At 37.1% G+C, this 25,197-nt stretch overlaps 2 protein-coding genes across 2 annotated transcripts in view; both read right to left on the bottom strand.

The window, feature by feature from the left end:
- Nucleotides 1-25,197, bottom strand: part of LOC130223542 (uncharacterized) — a 160,987-nt gene that overhangs the window by 2,276 nt on the left and 133,514 nt on the right. Inside the window, 21 exon segments of the mRNA XM_056456383.1 lie at nt 722-1,036; nt 1,120-1,422; nt 1,477-1,803; nt 5,794-6,129; nt 6,797-7,099; nt 7,228-7,544; nt 7,606-7,903; nt 7,906-7,944; nt 8,026-8,103; nt 8,106-8,255; nt 8,258-8,338; nt 8,453-8,761; nt 9,299-9,613; nt 9,702-9,889; nt 9,891-9,999; nt 11,257-11,555; nt 12,072-12,375; nt 12,454-12,771; nt 12,860-12,986; nt 12,989-13,158; nt 15,259-15,571. Of these exon segments, the coding sequence (XP_056312358.1) occupies nt 722-1,036; nt 1,120-1,422; nt 1,477-1,803; nt 5,794-6,129; nt 6,797-7,099; nt 7,228-7,544; nt 7,606-7,903; nt 7,906-7,944; nt 8,026-8,103; nt 8,106-8,255; nt 8,258-8,338; nt 8,453-8,761; nt 9,299-9,613; nt 9,702-9,889; nt 9,891-9,999; nt 11,257-11,555; nt 12,072-12,375; nt 12,454-12,771; nt 12,860-12,986; nt 12,989-13,158; nt 15,259-15,571 (4,999 nt within the window).
- The window catches only part of tmtc2a (transmembrane O-mannosyltransferase targeting cadherins 2a), a 51,951-nt gene continuing 44,086 nt past the window's right edge, over nt 17,333-25,197 (bottom strand). The window contains exons 8-12 of the mRNA XM_056455878.1: nt 24,547-24,668; nt 22,398-22,479; nt 20,088-20,202; nt 18,642-18,705; nt 17,333-18,019 (exon numbers count right to left, since the gene is read on the bottom strand). Of these exons, the coding sequence (XP_056311853.1) occupies nt 17,840-18,019; nt 18,642-18,705; nt 20,088-20,202; nt 22,398-22,479; nt 24,547-24,668 (563 nt within the window). The 3' untranslated portion in view covers nt 17,333-17,839. The remainder of the gene's footprint in view (nt 18,020-18,641; nt 18,706-20,087; nt 20,203-22,397; nt 22,480-24,546; nt 24,669-25,197) is intronic.

Here is a 25,197-nt window from a genome sequence, read left to right as displayed (position 1 = left end):
CCCTCTAAAGGGTTCATTCCACAATCTGAGACCCATGCAATAAAAACAAAAGCATCAACATACCAGCTCTCTTTGCGTAGACATAAGTAGGTCTTTGTGCATCCACTAAAGCATACAAACTGCTACTGTTTGAGCCTGGACTGCTTAGAGAACTGAATATACTGTAAATGCTCATGATGCACATAAGGCAGAGAAAATGTGTGCCTCCCCATCCTACATTCAATACATAAATTGGCAACTGACAGTGCCTGCAGGTCTACACTCTAAAAATACTTGGTTGTATTAACTCAATGTTGTGTCAAATAGGGACAAACCCAACAGTTGGGTTAAAAAATGCTTTTTAAATTTAATTGAAAAAAAAATTGTAATCAATGTTTGGGTTTGTCCATAATTAACCAAACACAGGGTTAATACAACCCAAATTTTTTCAAAATGTAACCAATGCCAGCATAGCAGCACTCTATTAAAAAAAAAATAAGTGGATGCAAACTTGCTGTCTGATTTTAAACTAGAGATGAAATGGTGACATAAACACGAATGAATCATGTTATATACATGTACAGAATCAACCTATATATCCTCATATTTAAATGTGTCCGTCACTTCTATTTCACAGCAACATTATCAAAGCAGCATTTTCGTATGCGGATATAGTACAACATTTTAATTTATTTAGAGTAGTATAACCTTTAAGAGTAAGGTACTGTATAGTTCAGTTTACCTGAGCAGATGACTCCAGCTTCGCCATTACGTTTACATGTGCTTGTACCCCATCCTACAGACCCACAGTTCTTCAGTGTAGACTCTGATCCAGTGCACACAACATAACTCATCCATACTGGTCCTGATCCTGGTCCAAAGTGAGCATCACCCAGAGCATCTACAGGTTCTCCACAGCCCAGTTCTCTACACACCACTGCAGCATCAGCCATATCCCAGTCATCTTCACACACCGTTCCCCACTGACCTCTATGAAAGACCTCCACTCGACCAGCACAGGGACTGATACCATTTACAAGTCTCACATTCACACTTTCTGTATAATAGACAAAGAAAATGAATTAAAGTTTAGAAGTGATTCGGGTTCTAGTTGAATATGAAGTCAAAAGCAGTTTCAACCTGCACAAACAAGTTCAGTATAGCTGTCATGAGAACAATTGATTTTATATAATGGTGACGTTGGACAGAGGTGAATCTGAGACTCATTTCCTCTGCAGTGAATCTCTTGTGTCCACATCTGAGCGTCTCCTTTGTCAAAAGCAGCTGCTCTCAGCACCTGTACAGGAGCCCCACAGTCCAGCTCTCTACACACAACCTCTGCATCCTGCTGGTCAAAGGCAGCATCACACACTGACATCCACGTCTGCTCATGAAGGATCTCTAACCTCCCAGAGCAGCGAGAATCACCAACAAGCCTGACCTCTGAAAGAACAAAGATCATTTAAACTTATCTTATAAATGGATCATTATTATTACTCATTTATTATTTAGGGATGAGAAGTTTACCTGAACATATGACTCCAGCATCTTTACTATGATCACAGCTATTTTTAGCCCATCCTGTGGAGCCACAGTTCTTCAGTGTAGACTCTGATCCAGTGCACACGGCATAACTCATCCAGATTAGTCCTGATCCTCGTCCAAAGTGAGCATCACCCAGAGCATCTACAGGTTCTCCACAGTCCAGTTCTCTACACACCACTGCAGCATCAGCCAAATCCCACCAATCATCACACACTGTTCCCCACTGACCTCTATGAAGAACTTCCACTCGACCAGCACAGCGACTGTTCCCATTTACAAAACAATGATTAGAGAACAAAACAAAAAATAAAATAAACTTCCAAGAAGCATATTGATCATTTTAGATAACATTTGGCATAAAAAGTTTGAACTGAAATGATTTATAAAAAAATGTATAAAAACCCAAATAATATATAAACTTACCTGCGGTGATGATTTCCAGAAGCATAAGCATCAAACCCTTCATGATCTCTTTCTCCATGACACATGCCACCATATAATCAGCTCAAATGCAGCACAAGTTTTTTCTTTACAAGCCCCTTAAAGACATGAGCTGTAAATCTTTCCAATCACGTTCATCATTACCTTATTAGACACAACAGAGGAAATCATCAAACAGCCTCAGCGACAAATCAGAGCAGGCTTTCTTGATATTCACCAAATATATCAAAAGAACGTCAGCGCTGGAGATGACTGCTCCTCCTCTTCCATATCAAGACACTTCCTTGAGGGCTCACACACATATACACACACACACACCTGCCAGAGGCAAAAAACAGTCACTAATCATCATTTGAAGATTTCATAGAGAGGAAGTACTCCAGGATATTTACAGCATCAGAATCAAACACCTGCTGAGATACACACACTGATAAGAAGACACTTCATACTTTAAACTTAAAAAGTCATAAAGAAAACACATTCCAACAAATATTTGTCTTTAATTTATAGAAAATAAGTATTAAAATTTGCTTTAATATACAGCATATGTTAATGATAACTACAAAAACATAACTTGTGTAAAAGTGTGCCCATTTTAATTATTTTGGCGTAATTTATTATTCTGTCAGAATATTTCAAATAAATTGCCCCTTATTAGTGTTTTATGCTTACTGTTAAAATTTTTTTTATTATATCAATCAGATTTAAACTATAATGAAATAATTTATCAATTAACAGTTCTTTTTTATGCTTTTGTTAGCCACAAGATGGCAGCAAAATATTACTTATTCTAAATATGGGGTGCAAGAAGAGAGCAATAAACACTGCAAATTGGTTTCTTAACATTTTGATAATATGTTAAAACATAAAATAAATAAATAAATAAATAAATAAATAAAAACTATCAACATTAATGCAGAAATTGTTGGGTTTTATTATAATGAAAATTCTGAATGACTTTCGCTGGTTGAAAATACATTTTTATTATATTAAAATGTCTTGACAAAAAGCCCTATTAAACAAAATAATCATCAAAGCTATCCAAAACATAATAGGCCTTTATGCAAGAATCAGGAATGAGTGATGGAGAGATTTAAATCTTAAAAGTTTCTTATGAACACAGTGTGCAAAATTTTCTTTACATTCTTAAGGGTCTTTACTGTTCTCCCTACCTCTAGAGAATTTTAACTAGAATCACAAACATCTGACCATAAGAGTCCAATCAGCACAGAATTCCATGTCTAATTAGATCAGATGTCCACAGCAGTGATGAGGTCATCTAGTTTGAGCTGCAATGCACAGAGGCAGATGCTCTCACTTTCCTTCAGTTACGGTGCAGGATGGCCCTGCGATTCATCAGAGCTGCCGGATGCTGAGAACAACAAAGAGAGAAAAAAAAAACACACATTATGAAATGTACACAACCATTTCAAAATTCATGATTGCAATATAGGTGTTTCTATTTGTGTTTTAGAGTAAAACATAAGTACTTTCCAGTAGTGTTTAACAAAGGTATTTTTTCTCACAAATTAAAGAGGGAAAAAAAACATTAGGAGAGTCTTTGGGGAACTCACAGAAAATTATTCTTTAGAGTTTTGATGTTATCTCTGCACAACTATATGTAACCTTTCCTACTTACATTACGTATTTCAGAAAAATATATTTTAGTTACGCTTTCTCTTAATGCAATGCACTCTTTGCATTTCATGCAAGTTTCCACAGTTGCTTAAATGTAAATAAATTTTATTATAAAACATATAAACATACAGAATCCTGCCCAAAATAATTATATTGCGTTAATAAATAAGAGACATCATTTATCAATACACTAAGTAACATGGGCACTATGTTTGTATTGCATTATTATGTCTGTTGAGAGAAGTGTGAGGTGATGCAGGTCACAATAGCCTACCAAACAGATCTCTCACTTCTTCACTGATAGTCATCACATCGTCATACTCTTCCAGAGAAGCTTCTGATATAAATATCAATTAGTCATAATATACATGGTGGAAAACTAACAATGCACTTAATAAATACAGTGTTGCCTTAAAATATAGCAAATAATTTTATGGAAGATGATCGTTTTGAATGAAAAGAAAGCCACACCTGCTTTATTTTTGGAGAATGTTCCTATGATGACAACATCATCATAGCTTTCTGATGCATCATCTACAATGAAATAATGAAAATTTGAAATACAAAAACACAATTAAGTATAATTAAAGACACAAATAAACCTTCACTGACAGTGTACAAAGATTCAATTATTTTGGGAAGCGATAAGAGTCATAAGTGAAAAGATCATTTCAAAACAAATCCTCCTCGACCCAAAGCTTTTTTTTTGCTGGGCTTATACCCAGAACTCAAACTATAGTAAAAGCGAACAAGTATTTATAGACCTCAGCTTGCTTTATGCCAAAAAATGAGTAGCTTTGCTATGGACAAAGACACAAAGACCAACACTACTCAATGGATAAGACAGATGTTGTCAAGCCTGCCATTAGTAAAAAATAGCCTACATACTAAAAGCTAAACAGCATGTATTTGAAAACATATGAAGTCCTTTCATCAGATATATTGAAGGTGTGAAATTAACAGAGGAAGAAGTTGATGAATATTTTTTATGTGGACATGTAGTTCCAGTCTTACAGTTCTGTATCGATACACTATTCAATCTATATCTTTGCTGTACACTGTATTCAGTATATATATATATATATATACACATGTAGCAAAGTAAAATGTAGTCAAAATATATATGGCAAAATACACAAAATAATTAAACACAAAGTATATTATAGAATTATAATTGAATAGACATTAAATATTCATGCATAATCTAATATGAATAGTTGCAAATAAACCTGTTGCATGATGTCTCAGTCCAACAGTGATGATATCATCATAATTCTCTGATATGATTTGTTCTTCTTCTAGAGGGGTTAAATGCAAAGAAGAAAAACAAACTGATTTGGTTAATTAACAAATGGTTAAATAATTTTTAGCACAATAAGTAATCTGTCACAAATTCACTAACCTGTTGAGTCTTCGGTGTTGACGACATCACAGTAGTCAGCTGCGGCTTCTATTACAGGTGCTGATATTGTAATAAACAAAAGCAAACAAACACAATAAACACTGAAATGTATTCTTTGTGTAACTGTAACTTTAAAGATAATTAATTTGGTTAAAGTTAAATGATGCAAATTTAAACCATCCCTAAATCCCAGCACCCCTAAATCCTTCACTTTCTACACATATTTCTGCAACTCTGCTTTAACATAAATTAGTGAAGTTAACTGCACTCTGAAAATGATCATTCTGCTGATCTCAGTGACTCCATTAATATTATTCACCTCTCTGAGTGAAATGTTTGTGTGTGTGCTGAATCTCCTCATAAACGGCCTCAGTGGTGGTCCTGTGTCTCCTCTTAGAGAGAGCTGTGAGTGTAGACACACAAACCTGCTGTCAGTTCACAACACATGACTGATCACACACTGAAGAAGACACAATATGACAGTCTCTGGATCTCTCCTACCTCTCCTCATCACTCTGTTCTGCTGAATCAGGATAAGCAGCGGCACTAAGAGCAGTAAGAGCACAACTCCCAGTACAATCAGCAGCACTTGGGGGACTGGGAGAGTTTCTGGGGGATGTACTTGTGTTGAAACTTGACCAGAAGCTGGTGTTGTTTTGGCAGGAGGTGTGGACCCTGGGACACCAGACAAATCTGGCAAAACAGACATAAACACATTAAAACCATGCCAAGTACTAATTTCAAATGAACAAATATCATACCCACTAAAATGAGTAAATGAATAATATTCCTCAGTGTTTTTCAGTGACCTGCACAGGTGAGTCCAGCGTGCTCTTTGTGGGAGCAGTCAGTGTGGTTGTTCAGGGAGAGAGGACAGTCCCACAGGTGTAGCTCATTCCCTCTGCACTGGACTCTGTTCAGCCACACAGCACCTTCACCAGCACCAAAGGCTGAATTCCCATCAGCCCTCAGTGCTGCTCCACAACCCAGCTGCCTGCAGACCACCTGAGCATCGCTGATGTCCCAGAGATCATTACAGACTGAGCCCCACACAGCGTTATGATACACCTCCAGCCTCCCAGAGCACCGACCGTCCCCTCCACGCAGTCTGAGAGGAACATGAGCTAAAACACACACATTACAAAATTCTGTCAGAGCAACTTCACCTGTGTGTATAAGGTGTATACACACGTTTTACTTTTATTTACATGTTATAATCTACCTGAACACTGTCTCTGGTGGGGATATGTGGAGCATGTTAGAGAGCTTCGAGGGGACTCATGACTCTCCTGTTCTGTAATAATAGGTTAAATGCATAATAGGTTTTTGCATTTTGTACATATTTTGTTTTTTGTGCATTAATGTTGATGTAGAGGTGACACGGTTGCTCAGTGGTTAGCACTATCGCTATACAGCAAGAAGGTCGCTGGTTCGAGTCCCGACTGGGACAGTTGGCTTTTCTGTATGGTTTGCATGTTCTCCCAGTGTTGGTGTGGGTTTTTCCAGGTGCTCCAGTTTCCCCCACAGTCCAAAGACATGCGCTATCGGTGAATTGGGTAAGCTAAATTGCCCGTAGTGTATGAGTGTGTGTGTGTGAATGTGAGATTGTATGTGTGTTTCCCAATACTGGGTTGCGGCTGGAAAAGCATATGGCTGTAAATCATATGCTGGAATAGCTGGCTGTGGCAACCTCTGATAAATCAGAGACTAAGCTGAAGGAAAATTAATGATTGAATGAATGTTAATGTATAAGTATCGTCTTTCTAGTGTTAAAAATAGCAGCAGTCTTACCTAAGCAGCTGATTTTGGCCACTTCATCTTCATTACAGTTGTTGTATCCCAAGGGTGACGATGGACATTGCCAAAAAGTAGAGTCATGTGGTCGACATTTGACTTCATCCAGCCAGTTAGGAGCTGATTTCAGTTTTGATGTAGAAACAGACAAAGCACCAGATCTTCCACAGTTCAGCTCTTGACAGATCACACTTGCTGTGTCAGTTTCCATCTGATTCCAGCACACATTTCCCCAGGATCCATTGTAGAAAACCTCCAGATTCCCTTTACAGCCCTCAGTTAACCTGATCTCTTTAAACTCTAGATGGAAATATGAACTTTCATTCAATCACATCCATTAAAATTTTTGTATATAAGATATAGACCAAACATATATTAGATTTTAAATGTTAAAGAATAACTCATTTTCATAACTGACTATTGTTTACCAGAACAGACGACTCCAACGTCCTCCTTGTGTAGACAGTCATGTTTTCCCCAGCCTGGAGAAGAGCAGCTCCACAGGGATGTCTCATTCCCCTCACACTCCACCTCATCCAGCCATATGGGTCCAGAACCAGGACCAAACCAGGCTGGTACCTGCTGGTTACTGAGGGCCACTCCACACTGCAGCTGTCTGCACACCACATGGGCATCTTTAATATCCCAGGAGTCGTCACACACTGTCCCCCATGAACCGCTGTGAAAAACCTCCAGCCTCCCTGCACAGTCTCCCCCAGAACCCACCAGCCTGATGGACCCGCGGCCTGATATTCAGAGAAAGAGAAACACATTATTGATCAGGAACAACTCCAGAATCTGCCCAGATGTTGTTGTTCTCACCAAGGCAGGTGATCGACAGCTGTTGTGTGGAGCTGCAGTTGAGAGTTTGTGGAGAGCTGCAGTTCCCCAGATGAGCTTCATTCCCAGAGCACTGGAAGCCCATCACACACTCATGACTGTGTTCAGGACTGGATGAAGAGGAGCCCGAGAAGTTGAGCACAGAGCCACAGCCCAGCTGTCTGCAGACCACAGAGGATTCAGTGAGACTCCAGGAGTCCAGCAGAACCTTCCTCCAGACCTGCTGGATCAAAACTTCCACCTGCCCCTCACACTGTCTCTCTCAGACAACCGCACCAGACCCTCATGAAGAGCCAGAGACGAGTCTGAAGATAAACATGAGGCAGTTTATTAAGATAATAATAAATGTAATCCATGTAAATATATTATTAATAAAATGTCCTCACTAGAGCAGATGACTCCAACATCTCGTCTATGAGAACGTTCAGCTCGACTCCATGAAGAGATTGAACATTCGGAGAGTTTGTTTCATTCCCGTCACAATCAAACACATCAGCCCAGATTTCACCACTTCCCTCTCCAAACCAGTCTGATCCCACAACAGACACAGCAATCCCACAATTCAGCTGTTTACAGAGGACACTGGCAGCTCTCATATCCCAGCATGCATCACACATGTACCCCATTTACTGAGATACTGAAGCTCCACTCTTCCAGAACAAGAGTCTGAACCATTTACCAGTTGGAGATCAGTGTAACCTGTGCAAAAAATAGAGGTCAGTAAAAAAATATTTTCTATATTTTCCATTTGAAAATAATTTAAATACTTTTTAAAATAAACAATTAAAGAAACAATGATTATTGCTTCTTAACCAGAGCATATCAGTCCAAGTATGCGGCCACTGGTACAGTTGTATTTGAGAGATGTTGGACAGACAGAAGTATGAGACTCATTTCCTCTGCAGTGAATCTCTTGTGTCCACATCTGAGTGTCTCCTTTGTCAAAAGCAGCTGCTCTCAGCACCTGTACAGGAGCCCCACAGTCCAGCTCTCTACACACAACCTCTGCATCCTGCTGGTCAAAGGCAGCATCACACACTGACATCCATGTCTGATCATGAAGGATCTCCAACATCCCGGAGCATAAGTGAGATCCATTAACAAGTCTAGATAGTTTATGATCTGTTCACATGAAATACAAGGGTAAAAATGTAAATGTTGTGATATCTATCTATCTATCTATCTATCTATATATATATTATATAATAATATATATATATATATTATATATATATATATATATATATATATATATATATACAGTAAATTGGACCATTCACAAAAAGGTTGCATCCTTGCATTTTAAATGACTGCGGTCTAGTTTTACCTAATATATTTTATCAGTTCTAGAATTGAGTTTTGTTATGTCTGTTTCATGCAGCTCCAGCACTCTTGCCATAATTAAATTTTTATTCAATTCATTCTTCTGTGCTGCATTCTATCCAGTGTCTGAACTTTCTGCATACATTTGATAACTGGGCTTTCTTAACTCTTTTGTTTCTGGTAGTCAGTTCAGACTAATTCCTTGTTTGACCTCCTGCACAGCTCGAAATTCAGCTGTGACTGTCTGTTCTCAGTTCTCACTGTATGATTGCAGGTTTTGACTATATGTGCTCATTATGTGAAGAAAGAAGAAAGAAAGCTTATACAATTATTCACCTGAGCAGATGACTCCAGCATCTTTTGTATGATCACAGTCAATTCTGCCTGCCCCAAATGAGCCACAGTCCTTCAGGGCCGATTCTGATCCACCACATAATGTAACAATCATCAAGACAGGTCCTGACCCTTGACCAAAATGAGCATCACCCAGAGCATCTACAGGTTCTCCACAGTCCAGTTCTCTACACACCACTGCAGCATCAGCCATATCCCAGAAATCCCCACACACTGTTCCCCACTGACCTCTATGAAGAATCTCCACTCGACCAGCACAGGGGCTTTTACCATTTACCAGTTTTACATTCATCGCATCTAAGGGAGATGGACATACATAAAGAGAAAAAGAAGGTACGAGGTTATTAATGAAGTGATTCCACAAAAAGAAGATCTGAAATCTTACCGGCACAAAGTAGCCCTTCATCATTATCATGGGTGCAGTTGTGAGGATGTGAGGATGATGGGCAGAGGTGAATCTGAGACTCATTTCCTCTGCAGTGAATCTCTTGTGTCCACATTTGAGCGTCTCCTTTGTCAAAAGCAGCTGCTCTCAGCACCTGTACAGGAGCCCCACAGTCCAGCTCTCTACACAACCTCTGCATCCTGCTGGTCAAAGGCAGCATCACACACTGACATCCACGTCTGATCATGAAGGATCTCTAACCTCCCAGAGCAGCGAGAACCTCCAACCAGCCTAACATCTGGATAAGCAGGAGGATTCATAAGCCAATATCTATAGAAAGAAGCTCATAATCTTTTGGGCTATTAACTTTCAGTCATTCATTGTATCAACATATAAGACATATACATAGCCTGCAACATAATCTTTGCAAATTTCTACCAATTTACTATTATTAAACTCTAGATTTTAATCAGGTTTGGATCAGGAATCTGTGCTGACCATTTCATTTTTTTAATATTATCACCTTCAAGGCACTAAAGGTACCCATAGGTGTAGGGAGTGAATAGCCAGTGCTTTCTGCTCATTTCAAGGAGGGAAGTAGTGAGGGATATCTGTGCTGTCAAAGCTGCTATATCATCACATCCATTTCTTGTTTGGGAGCATACAATGCCAGCACTAGTTTGGAACTGCTGGCCTGTCCTGCCTTGTAAAATGCCACAAAACCAGGGAAGCCAAGCCACTACAGAAGCCAAAGCCCCTCATGGTCCTGTTAGAGGAAATGAGAGCATACAGCCATCAGAAATATGGCTCCTTTTACCCGGGCCTTCCTGGATATTCCAAATATCCTGGAATAGTATAGCCTAGTCCAGAATAAATCTTTTATTTCCCTCATTGGCCGGAAAGCAAAGTGAGCATTTCAAGGCTGCATCTGAAGGAGCTTTACACATTTATTTTTCTTTTCTTTTTTTTAACCCCCCCCCCCCCCCCCAATTACCCCAACCAATCGCAGAGCCTGGAAGACCAGAGTGAGTGCTCTGACTTGATTGAAGAGGTCCTCCTGGCTTCTATTAAAGCACATTCAGAGATATTGTCTGACATTTTCTCAAGCCATTGCTGTGCAGCAAGTTAATATTGAAGTATTGAAAGAATTGAAAAGGGACAAGACACAGTCCAACTCAGCATGAGTTGACTTGAGTCCTCCAAGTGTAATTTTTGGAGAGGTTGAACTACTCAAAGAGTTTGTGAAGTCTACTGTAGACCGGCAAATATTTTCATGAGTATAGATGGAGACCCGCAGTTTAGTTGAACTTGAAGTCATGTGCGTAGGGGAAAATCTAAAACAATTACAAGAGTACAACTACAAAACTACAACTACTCATTAGAAATAAGGTTTCACATTATGTTACCCTCAAACAACTGGTATGATGTGGCCTGTGGTCAAATGCATGGGAACACAATAAAGGATGAGGATAAGTTAAACCCTTTCTAGGCTTCCAAACGAGCAGTTTAAAAATACACAGACAGGATGTTATTTCTTAGGTTTGAAGCATCTCACCTGAGCAGATTACTCCAGCATCTTTGTCATGATTACAGTCATAAATGTTCATTTTTATTGATCCACAATCCTTCAGTGTTGATTCTGATCCAGTACATAATGAGCCTGAAATCCAGACTGGTCCTGATCCTGGTCCAAAAGAAGCATCACCCAGAACATCTACAGGTTTTCCACATCCCAGTTCTCTACACACCACTGCAGCATCAGCCATATCCCAGCCAATATCACACACTGTTCCCCACTGACCTCTGTGATGAACCTCTACTCGACCAGCACAGGGGCTGTGACCACCAACCAACCTCACATTCAAACTTTCTGAATATTAAAAACAGAGCAGAGCACAGAGAAATAGGGATGAAAATCCAAAATTATCCACAAGAAAAATAAACTTTTACAACTTGTTAAAGGAGTCATAGCATGAAGAATTTTGCTTGGTCCATTGACAAATACAGTTTTGCAATACAATGTCACGATGTGGCACTCATCATTTGACATTGATGTGTTTTCGATGTGTAATTAACATGTTGCTTGATTTGTATTTGGGATGCAGATTCAGCAACACTTTCTGGCTAGTTCATATTTGGTTGTCTTTCACAAACATGTTTCAAAACACTTGTACCTAACCTGAACATTTAATATTTAGCTTTAAGTCTTATTTTAAAGAAGAAGCAATGCAAAAACAGTGTTCATGTACTACTAAATTATGACTTTTATTTATTTAGTGCATTTAGAGTACAGTAATACAAGATTAAAAGAAGTCATGTGAGGACTATGTTAAATAATACCAATAATTTCAATGCTAGCAAAATGTAGACCTACGTGTGCACACAAGTCCAACACTCCTGTCATGAGAACAAGAGGTTTCATTTGATGTAAATGGACAGAGGTGGATCTGAGACTCATCTCCTCTGCAGTGAATCTCTTGTGTCCACATCTGAGTGTCTCCTTTGTCAAAAGCAGCTGCTCTCAGCACCTGTACAGGAGCCCCACAGTCCAGCTCTCTACACGCAACCTCTGCATCCTGCTGGTCAAAGGCAGTGTCACACACTGACATCCACATCTGATTATGAAGAATCTCCAACCTCCCAGAGCAGCGAGAACCTCCAACCAGCCTAACCTCTAAAATAATAAGCAATGGAGAGTTTAGATAATGAGATTATCAGTGTTATCATCACTAGAAGATTAACTTCAGCATGCCTGAGCAGATGACGCCAGTGTCTTTGTCATGGTTACATTTGCTGTGCTTTCCCCATCCCTCTGCTCCACAGTTCTTCAGTTTGGACTCAAACTCAGAGCAGATCAAGCTGTTCATCCATATTGGTCCTGATCCTGGTCCAAAATGAGCATCACCCAGAGCATCTATGGGTTCTCCACAGTCCAGTTCTCTACACACCACTGCAGCATCAGCCATATCCCAACCATCATCACACACTGTTCCCCACTGACCTCTATGATGAACCTCCACTCGACCAGCACAGCGACTGTGACCACCAACCAACCTCACGTTTATTAAGTCTGTGTGTGTGAGAGAGTAAGAAAAAGTAAACCATTTCAAATGTGTGTTTTTTTTATTTTTATTAAATTGTTTTGTTCTATCATGTACCATTACACAGAAGTTCAACTGTGTGCCCATGTAAACAGCTGTGTGTGTGTGATGTTGGGCAGAGGTGAATCTGAGACTCATTTCCTCTGCAATGAATCTCTTGTGTCCACATCTGAGTGTTTTTTCTTTGTCAAAAGCAGCTGCTCTCAGCACCTGTACAGGAGCCCCACAGTCCAGCTCTCTACACACAACCTCTGCATCCTGCTGGTCAAAGGCAGCATCACACACTGACATCCACGTCTGATCATGAAGGATCTCCAACCTCCCAGAGCAGCGAGAACCTCCAACCAGCCTGACTTCTGTAAGACAACAAACATCTATTGAAATATGTTGCTAAAAGATTTTTTTATCATGGATATAGAGAAAACTGTGTGGTCATCATATCAGATAAACAGATATTCATGAAAGAAATGGTACACACTACAATGCACAACTTGCTAACACAAATTTAAAACACACAGTTACATACATTCAATTCAATTAAATTTTATTTATGCACTTTAAAACAACACAGTTTACCAAAGTTCTAACAATAAAGAATTAAACAAAGCATAAAACATACTTCAAAATACAAATAAATAAACATGTCAACATCTTATGCTGTGCTAAAAGCCTAATTGAACAAGTGGGTTTTAAGAAGACATTTAAAAACAGTAATGGAAAAGAGGCTTGTCTAATATACAGAGGCAGTCCATTCCACAATGCCACAGCAAAAGCCCGATTCCCTCTGAGCTTTCAACTGGTCCTGGGCACACCCAGGAGGATCTGAGCGAACGAGAAGGTGTGCAAGGACAGAGAAGCTCAGAAGGGTTAAAGAGGTGCAGCACCATGCAGACACTTAAAAACAGATAAAAAAGATACAAAAACTTCAAATATATTCTGAAATGTACAGGCAAGCAGGGATGAGAAGATAAAACCCAGGTGATGTGCTCGTATTTGCATGTGCCAGTTAAAAGATGCGCAGCTGCATTTTGAATGAGTTGCAGTCGAGAAATAGAGGACTGACTCACCCCAAAATAAAATGCATTACAGTAGTCCTGGCGGGTGGTTACAAAGGCATGGATAGCGGTTTCAAAATGCTTGCATTATAAAACGTGCTTAATTTTGGCCAGCTCCCTTAGGTGAAAGAATATATATACTATATACAAAAGTTTGAGGTCAGCAGGACTTTTAAATGTTTTAAAATAAGTTTCTCCTGCTCACTAAAGCTGCATTTATTAAATCAAAAATACAGAACAAATTGTACAATTGTGAAATGTTATTGCACTATAAAATAACTGTTCAATAGTAGTTTATAATTAATTTTATAATTTATTCCAGTAATTTTAAAGATGAATTTTCAGCTTCATTACTCCAGTCTTCAGTCACATGGTCCTTTAGAAATCAATCTAATATTAACTATTATTATTATTATTATTATTATTATTATTATTATTAATGGTAAAAGCAATGACTGGAGTAATAATTTCATTTGAAACTACATGCAATAAGTAATAAATAAATATTTAATAAACAAGTATTTAACAAAAAATTTGATAAATGCCACCTTGATGAACAGAATAATTTTCTTAAAACAAAAACAAATAAACAATAAATAAATAAACAAATAACAGACCCCAAACTTTTGACTGGTAGTGTATATATTTTGACACTGAAATTTATGCATCAACTCAAAGCACAATAAACAAACTTTAAATTGTACGTGTGGTTTAAACTGGACAATATTTGATCAATAAACAATTAAAATTCTGAATTAAAAATCCACTTTATTAAAATTCAATTTGAAATTCTGGAATATGAGGTTTAAAACCATAGATCCAAACTTAAAAAAATGCCTTTAAAGTTGTCTATATGAAGTGCTTAGCTTTGCATATTACTAGTCAAAATGTAAGTTTAGATATATTTATGGTAGAACATTTCCAAAATGTCTTCATGGAACATGATCCTTTTGTAATATTCTAATGATTTTTGGAATTTAAAAAAACCATACAATGTATATTTAAATTATTGCCAATGGTACACCCATGCAACACAACACAACATCACATACAAAACAGAGATTAACAAGCAAATTAATTAACATCTACATACAGTACTTTTTTACATGACTGTGTTGATAATTTAGGTCACACTTTATTTTGATGGTTTGTTTGTAGAATTTAAGTTACATTGTAACTTATTCTCATTAGATTATAAGTAGACTGTTAGATTGGGGTTAGGGTTAGTGTAAGTTGACATGTACTTGCAAAGTGTCTTATAGTCAGTTAAAGGTCTGTTGAAGGAGCAGTATCAGCAGAGATTAAGCAGACAGTCCACTAATACTCATCAAAATAAAGTATTACCATTATTTAATATGGATTTGAGGGGATTGAACAGAAGGGAATAATTATTTAATTCACCTGAGCAGATGACTCCAGCATCTTCATTATGGCCACTGTAATGTTTACCCCATCCTACAGACCCACAGTTCTTCAGGCTGGATTCTGTTCCCCTACAAATAGTATTACTCATCCAGATCGTTCCTGATCCTGGTCCAAAGTGAGCGTCACCCAGAGCATCTACAGGTTCTCCACAGCCCAGTTCTCTACACACCACTGCAGCATCAGCCATATCCCAGAAACGACCACCCACTGTTCCCCACTGACCTCTATGAAAAACTTCCACTCGACCAGCACAGCGACTGTGACCACCAACCAACCTCACATTCACATGGTCTAAAATATTGAGCAATAACAATGAGAGAAATGAACGGACAAAAAACACAATGATTATTTACATACTTTTGTAAGTTAAGTCAAATGTGTAAATCAAAAACACACAGGAACCCAGAGTAAAGCATAAACCCAGTAAAAAATGTCATTCTGTCAATCCTAGGATAATGTTGCTTACCGTCTCTGATGGGTTTTACAAGCGAAACAAGAATAATGTGTGTCAGAAATCTTGCCATGTTCTTAAGATTTACTAGCAGTTGGATAACTATCACCCAGTTGTCTTCTACTCCTTCACTAAAGAAACACAGGAGCTGGGAGAAACCTTTAACTACAAAGTGAAGAAAAAAAACCAGACAGAAAAACATCCAATCACATTCATCATTACCTTATTAGACAGAACAGAGGAAATCATCAAACAACCTCAGCGACAAATCAGAGGAGGGAATTCAGATTTTCACTATATAATACATCAGATCATTAATTACTGCTCCTCCTCCCCCACAGACACTTCCTTGAGGGCTCACACACACAGGCACACCTGGCAGAAGCAAAAAATAGACATATATGAGACTTTGAAGATGCGAGAGAGAGGAAGAGTGTTTACAACATCAGATCCAAACACCTGCTGAGATGCACACTAATAAGTGGACACAAAAATAAAATAAATAAATAATAAATAAAGTATAGTACTTTAAAATAATGTTTCTCTTTAACTACAAACTGTAAAGGTATACGCATTTCTTAATGACTACAAAACATAATCTGCTCTCAAAATGTACATTATCTGTAATTATTTTGGCATAGTCGTATTATTCAGACATAGCATATTATTTCAATAAGCTGGCGTCTTTTTGTATGTTAAGTTTATTTTTTATTTTAGGGGTTTAAACAGACTAGCAGCCTTTTTTGAATGCACTAAATGATTTTGTTAACCACAAGATGGCAGCAAAACATTACTTATTCTAAATATGAGGCGTCAAAGCATAGGTGGAATAGTCTGCAATAGGTTGATCTTCCTACAGAGGGCAGCAAACATTGCAAATGAGCTGCTAAAGCTGAGAGCACGGGTGCCCAAAATCCGTCCTGGAGGGCCGGTGTCCTGCATATTTTAGTTCCAACCCCAATTAAACACAGCCGAATCAGCTAATCAAGTTCTTTCTAGGTATACTAAAACCTTTCAGGCAGATGAGTTGAAGGAAGTTGGAGCTAAACTATTCAGGACACTGGCCCTCCAGGACCGAGTTTGGACACCCCTGGGCTAGAGAGTCTGCTGTTTCAGGCCCACATTCCAAGGACCACTTATTATATGGCACTACTCTACCGCACCTCTCCCCCTACTGCACAGATCAGAAACAACAGCATCCAGCAAATGCGTTTTAGGCTCTTCTGTTGTGCAGAAACATACTATTGAAAGATTTTGATGTAGCGTATCAACACTTAATGAATGAACACTTAATGAATTTACTGAATGAGCACTGTGTTACGTCTGGCAGATCACATTATTATGTCTTTCTTTTCTTTTCATTCTTCTTTAACCTGTTTTTAACACACTTTAATCGGTTTTTATCTGTTTTAATCATTTTAATTCTCCTAATCAGTTTTATTCTTTGGCTATGTAAGGAACTTTGAATTACCATTGTGTATGAAATGTGCTATATAAACAAACTTGCCTTGCTTTGCCTATTGTTCTTCTCATAATGAAATGTCTTAAAGATTTTGTTAGTTGAACAGATATTTTTATTATTTCTTCTTAAATGTCTTGATAAAAAGCCAGATATTAAAAAAAACGATGATCAAGACAGTCAACGAACATAATAGTGCTTCATAAAAGTGTTGAAAAGGGGATGACTGATATTACACATTCTATTAACAACCATAATTATATTATTAAAACTGCTGATTTATCAACAATAAATTAAAAGGAGGCATATTCAACGTATGCAAAATGACCATTTAGGTTTTTTTCAAAGTTCTTTATGAAAAAAAAAACATCATGAGTGCGATGTCAAATCCAAAAGGCATTTTTGTTTCAGTTTGTGTAAATGCAATCAGGTCAGTGCTCTCAGAAAAAACAACAACATCCAAATCCTTATAAACACACTTCTTCTTTGTCTGTGCATTGTAGTATTCTTTACATTCTTAATGGCTTCTTGTCTACCTCCAGAACAGTCAGTTCAAGTTTGACCAGATCCACCAAGATCAGTCCACAAGAGCTGAATCGGCACAGAAATCCATGTCTATAAGATCAGACATCCACAGCTGAATGTGATCATGTGCCGGTGGCTCTCAGACCCTGTTTCTGCATGACGTTCCAGAGTTTGTGGAGGTTGGACTGAGTGATGAGGTCATCTGGTTTGAGCTGCAGCGCACGGAGGTAGTTGCTCTCAGCTTCCTTCAGCTTCCCATTGAGGTGCAGGATGGCACCGAGATTCATCAGAGCTGCCGGATGCTGGAGAACAACAAAGAGTGACACAGAAAGAGAGAAAAAGGATAAAGACGGTTATAAAATTAAGAAACAAGGTGTCAATAAATCAGGTAATCATAAGTAGGGCCAGATGGAATCTGCTGACATTGTTAGCTATTTCTGTGCAGAAATTTGTTAAAAATCTGCGGATTTAAGCGGAATGATTTTGGGAGTATCATAAATAAAACCTTATCATATGACCTAAAAAGTAATACCTTTTTAACTTGTATTTAATGTTTACAATGCAAATCCAATTAGATCCACTTTATTTGGTAAACAAAGCAAGTCTTCTATATAATATATCTACTAAAAGACAGAAAATATGACTTTACAAACTGTATTGTAAATAAATTATGTGAACATTTTCATATTAGTCAAAAATTCTACTGAAATTAATAAAAAAACTGAGTAAATATAAATGTACACATATTTACACAAGTAAATAAACAGAATCAACGATGGGCTAGAAATCTATGTAAATCTGCGCACACAATTTTGTGTGGGCCTAATTTGCAAAAAAAAAAACACATTTACTGTAAATGTTCAGTAATTCTGCAAGTTGACTTAATATCTAACATGTAATAAAATGGCTAAAGAAACTACTTACATCAGGTCTTAAATCAGCTGCTTTGCCATAATATGTTTCAGCTTCCTCATTAAGACTGGCCTGTCTGTAAACAAACACACATACACACATTATTAAAGCCTTTAAATTAAAATCACAATAATAAAATAGCACAATAATATGACAATAACCATGGCTACTGACTATTATTATTAGCAACAGAACACATTTGACAATAATTCATGTTTAAAATAATAAAGTCAATTATTATACAAATTTTTGTAATCAACAATGACAAATTCATCAACTTGACAGTATTCAAGCCCACAAAAACTATCAATTTAACTGTAAATTATAATGATTAATTATTAACATGACTTGTTAAGCATTTCACAATAATAAGAGTGTTTGAAAATATGATTGTAAATAATGTTTTTACATCTATAACCTGCAAATTATTATAAATATGATTCAGGGCTCAACAATAAGGACTGCCCAAGGGCCCGGGCCCAGCGTGAGAGATGCTCGGGACAGTAGATAGACTTGTTACTGGCAGTGTTGCCTTGTCACTAAATTTTAATAGTTGGCAACATGACCGCAACATCAAATTATGAGGCTAAAAGAAACGTCCGTTTCTAACGTTGTGGAAACATTTACATGGGTACAACTCAACAAAATAATTAAAGTGATGTTGATGGTTTGCATAGTTTGCCGTCACTTTTAAGTCAGCCACCTTTTGTTTAGCAATAAAATACCTGCACATTTTCCATACTGCTATATTTTACTGGTAACATTTGAACATTTTTATAATATTTAAATTCTAGATTCACAGACATTATTTTGTGACACATTATTTAATATATGTGGCTAAGAAATAGCAATTAACTTTTTCTTTTTTTGGTGGGGCCAGTGGAAATATTAGCAGGGCAAGTAAAAATCTGAACCACAGGTCCAATCGGGCCAGCAGAAACCCTTGAACCCTGAGATTAATAACGTGAAGATATTGAGAAAATGATAAGGTTCATTTAAATCTATTAGACTTAAATGAACACACTACATTATTTTAACTCTCTTTAATGTTTCAGTTTATTTAATCCAGTGATTCTCAATTGCAGTCCTCAGAATTTTGTATGTCTCTCTTATTTGACACAGGAGGATCAGGTAATGAACTTATGATCTGAATCATTTCTGTTAAGTAAAGAAGACATACAAAATGTGCAGGGCAGGGGTGGTGATTGAGAACTACAGACTCATTACATACTGAGTAATGCTAGTTTAATTTCTCTTATAGGACTCTGTTGCCTTTTTTCACATTAATTCGAGTTAGAACATTTAATTAACCAAACTTTTAAATATATTAAGTTAATTAAAGTCAATACATTCATGCACTGATTAGTCAATTAGCAGTGGAATTAGCAGAATAGGCTTCAGCTGGAGGGTCATTTACTCTCCTGATAGCTATTCATGGTTTGACAGAAATCCACACACCTGAGCATATGAGCAGCGCTGAACACCACATCAAACTCCTCATTGTCCAGCTCTGCAGCTTTCTGAGCCATCACCGCTGCCTCTGCCAGACGAGACTCCTCCAACAGAAACTGACCTGACAGAGAGAGAGAGACACACACAGATGAGCTCACGGGAGAGAAAACAACTCCAACGCAGCAGGTCTGCACTCGAAAATAAGTGCAGATGTGCAGAACAAATGCAGCCAAAAACACAGAGACAAGAGAAAAGAAAAAGAGAGTGAGAGATGAAGTTGAACATCAAGAAAAGAGATCATCTGCTGCTTCAGGACACGCATAGATTACAGATTCCTTTCAGTGATTTAAAGAAAAAATATTAGAGGTCTGAACTGGCTAGTATATAAGTATAGTATATAATAATAATAATAATAATAATAATAAATGAAAAAATAATATAAAAAAAATATGTATATTAAATTTATAGGAAACATTTGTTGTTGATTGGTTTATGAATAAATGAAGAGTTCCTGATGCAAAAACCTCTAAGTGCCTTCTAACGTTTTCATCAATAATGAACATTTTTCTCAGCCTCATTTGCTTATGTTGAGATATTTAACTTTAAAGACCAGGAAAAGGACTTATTCTTTGCCATAAAAGTGATATTACGGAACATACACACAGGAGCCTGATAAAAATGCTAATTTTAGAGGAAAATTACAGACGGCATTTACAGTTTTTTGCATCTTAACTCTTCAAATAATGATCATTTGTTGATTAAATATAAAGAAATCGTTGTTGATTGGTGAATGAATGACTGGTTGTTAAATAAAATTGTTTGAATAAATAACTTTTGTTGTTAAAAAACATTGTTATTAAACATTTTTGTAGCTAAATAAAAAATTGGATGTGAAATAAATTGGTTTAAATTAACAGTTGTTGTTCTTCGTGGACTTATAAATGCTTTATTTTTAACGATTAGAAGTTTAACGATAAATGGTTGTTGACAATAAATGAATGAATGAATAATTAAAGTTTGTGTTGTTGATTACCTAAAATAAAATAGGAATAACAGACGAACATAATTTTTTGTTGACTTAAATAAACGACTGATGTTCAATCAATCAATCAATCAATCAATCAATCAATCAATCAATCAATCAATCAATCAATCAATCAATCAATCAATCAATCAATCTTGTTTATTGATTTGTGAACAAGTTTGGTAACACTTTACAATAAGGTTGTATTAGTTCATGCTAGTTAATGCTTTTACTAACATAAACAAATAATGAACAATACATTTATGACAGCATTTGTTCATGTTAGTTAAGGTTTGTTCATGAAAATTCAGCTGTTCATTGTTAGTTTACTTCACAGTGCATTAAATAAATTATTACATTGAACCATGATTAATAATGCTGTACAAGTATTGTTCATAATTAGTTCATGTTAGTAAATACATTAACTAACGAAAGCTTATTGTAAAGTGTGCCAATGCTTAAATAAACTTTGTTGATTAACAGATAATCAATAAATAAAAAGTTGTTGAATAAGAAACAACTGAGGTAAATACATACATACATACACTCAAAAAATGTTGGGTTAAAAAGTGCACCCATCTATCCAATTAAATTGCACCCATCCAATAACTCATCTAGTTGGGTTATAATTTAAATTGGTTGGGTTAATTTGAATGCTTTGAGTTTAAGAAAAGTGCATCATAAAAAAAGTGTATAATTATGATTATTATTATAATTATTATTATTATTCATTCATTTTCTTTTCAACTTCTTTTATTAATCCAGGCTCCCCACAGTGGAATGAACTGCCAACTTATCCAGCATATGTTTTACACAGCGTTGCAGCTGCAACCCATCACTGGGAAACACCCACACACTTCCTTTAACACACATACAATACGGACAATTTTAGCTTACCCAATTCACCTATAGCACATGTCTTTGGAGTTGTGAGGGAAACCGGAGCACACGGAGGAAACCCACGTCAACACGGGGAGAACATGCAAACTCCACACAGAAATGCCAACTGACCCAGGCGAGGCTCGAACCAGCGACCTTCTTGCTGTGAGGTGAAAGCACTACCCACTGCCCCACTGTGCTGCCCATTATTATTATTATTATTATTATTATTATTATTATTATTATTATTATTATTATTATTATTATTATTATTATTATTAATGACCTAATGGATTGGGTTAAAGTAACCTAACAGCAAGTCAGTGCCGAAAAAACCCACCGTTGGTTTACCTGTTGGGTTATTATTAACCCAACTGTTTTAAGTGAGTACAGTTTTCTAATAAATACCCTACCGTAATGCATATAGCAGTTTCCTCTAGCAGGATCCAGCTCTATCGCCTTCAGGAAGTAACGCTCTGCTTCAGACTTCTGTCCCTGTGGAGAAATTAAGAAACAATTAAGCCCGCACCCACCGTCACTAATGAAGGAGCACGGTCGAAAACGGATGCTTTAAATTTGCACAACTTATGATGTTAGATGTTATCAAAGCGTGGGAAAGTAAGTGCACTTGTGTACACGTTTCTTCATGTTTAATGTGCAGTTGCCTCACTTACTTTATGGTTCAGCGCTGATTGCTTCCATGTTGGTGTTACCTTTGCAAACGGTCTTGTCATAAACAGCGCAGTCATATTAGACTTGCTACAATGAACGCTTCTGTGCTAAACACTTCAGATAAAAGAAATAACTTGGAAAGCTGTAGCATTTCATGCTCTCGTTGGCTACGGTTGCTGAAAAGCATTCAACTACATCCAAAAGCGTTTATCAAAAATGTATAGGTCTATAATACTTAAAGTTAAGATTTCGAGAACTGCTAAATGGCTTCAGATCTGAATCCAAAGGGGTAAATATAAAACGAGCTATTGTTTTAGCCTCAGACTGAGATTTAATCATCTGACTGAAGCGTTTAATTCGCTTTTAAAGGTTTCAATGTAAAACCCACCTCAGAAATTGAGAGCTAAAACACAGACTGCTAAACTCTATATAAAACAGGACAGAAAACGAAGCAGCAGTACATTAAATGTCCTGAATCTTCAGTTTTTGGATGTCTGATAAATACAGTGAGGTATATCATAGCATAACATTAGACATTTTGTTCAGCTGAAACTAATTTCTCAGGTAAAACACTGCGGTTCCTCGACAGATGGTCAAAAGTTCACCAATGACCTGTTTTCAATAAGGAGAGAGTAATTACATTAAGTACGGCGCTTGAGGGGTAATAACTGGTTTTAATCTGTGTGTATTAAGTGGACAGGCCGGTGGGGGGTTTTAAAGTGAGCAAGCAAGTTTGAGGCAATAGTCTGGACTCTTGACCAGTCGTGCTGAGAGACAAACCCAAATCAGATTAGGAGGAGGATATGAGATATCACGTCCTGGGGGAAACACAGCTGCTCGACCTTTCGTTATACCCCCTCTGCATTTACATCATGATGGTCAGAGAGGAAAATAGCGTGGATGTTGGTTATTTCTTATGCAGAGGGGTAGTGAAAATAAATAAGTAAATAAATAAATGGGAATATTCAAAGGCAATGTTCATCACAGTGATGTTCGTGCTGATTTCTGAGACTGTTTTGAGTCAGTGCTTCTCTCAAGGACAAAGCAATTATTTTTTTTCCTCAGCACTGAGCCTCTTAAAGATCGCCTGTGCCAAAAATGATTTTAAGAAAGAGTCTCATCAGACGTCTCTGGATTCTTTTTTCCACTTGATCGCCCATTTCTAGTTTAAAATCAAACGGAATCAATTTAATATTTAATAAAGCTTTGACAAATCCATTTGGTTTCAGGTTTTCACATTCATACGGAGGTAAAATAGGAGCATTTTTACTTGTGGACCAATTACATTAAGATAATAATAATAATAAATGTAAAAAATATATTATTTTTGCTCATTCACATCATTAAACATATCTTCCCACTTTGTAATATAAAGTTGGATGGATGGGTGGGTGGACAGATGGATGGAAAGAGATGGGAAAAAGAATAGATGGATTAATAGAATGGATGGATGGATGAATGAATGAAAAGACAAAAAGACATATGGATAAGACGAAGGAAAGGTAAGTTAAAGGATGGATGATAGGAAAATGGATGGATGGATGGATGGATGGATAGACAGAAGGAATGGATGGATGGATGGATGGATGGATGGATGGATGGATGGATGGATGGATGGATGGATGGATGGATGGATGGATGGATGGATGGATGGACAGGAAAATGGATAGATGGATGGATGGACCGGAAAATGGATGGATGGATGGTAATAGGCTAAATAGTGGATTGAAAGAGGGATAATGAATAGACGGATAGCCACATATGAAGCAGGATCAAAGGACAGAAAGGAAGAAGAATGGATAAATGGATGGATGAAAGAGCCTAATTATCTTTGACTGATATGAACATGAACACAAAAGTGTCAATAATGTTCTCATCAGATTGACTCACCATAATAGACAGCAGTTTTCCATAGGTCAGGTGGGCAGGAATATGGTCTGGTTTGGCCTTTAGTGACTCTCTATACCAATGTCCTGCATCTTCTAAAATATTCAGCCTCATATACGCCTCACCTGTGGGCCAAAATTAGAAAATTACACCAAATTCCCAAGACTTGTTAACAATCCAAATGCACTAAAAAGCATGCATCACTATGTTAAAGTTTAAACAGTTATGGAAAACATTTTCAGATTTGCCCAAAATTGATTCACAGACAAAAAAAACACTACAAATTAACAAAAAAAAATGTTCTTATACAGCCTGATGTCCAGAATCAACAGTACACCCTGTTGTGAGACTGAAAAAGACCGCTGTAGTCTCCTTCATACAATATTAATGAAAGGAAAGAAACCAAAACACTTCAAGTTAAACTTTCGAAACCAAGGTCATGCCTTTGGTTCCCTAAGAATCTCCTATATACTACTAATGTACGCCTTGAATGGGCAGTAAAGTCACTTCGGATAAAAGTGCCTGCCAAATGAATAAATGTAAAGTCATCATCTCTGGACACTCAAACAGTAAGACAAGGACACATTATTTATGTATCGAATTCCAGTCACATCTCTGGATGCATTTTTTCTTCATAATAGGAGGAGAGGAGGA

This window comes from Danio aesculapii, chromosome 4, assembly GCF_903798145.1.
Source record: "Danio aesculapii chromosome 4, fDanAes4.1, whole genome shotgun sequence".
Classification (NCBI taxonomy): domain Eukaryota; kingdom Metazoa; phylum Chordata; class Actinopteri; order Cypriniformes; family Danionidae; genus Danio; species Danio aesculapii.
This window is presented reverse-complemented; position numbering and strand designations above follow the sequence as displayed.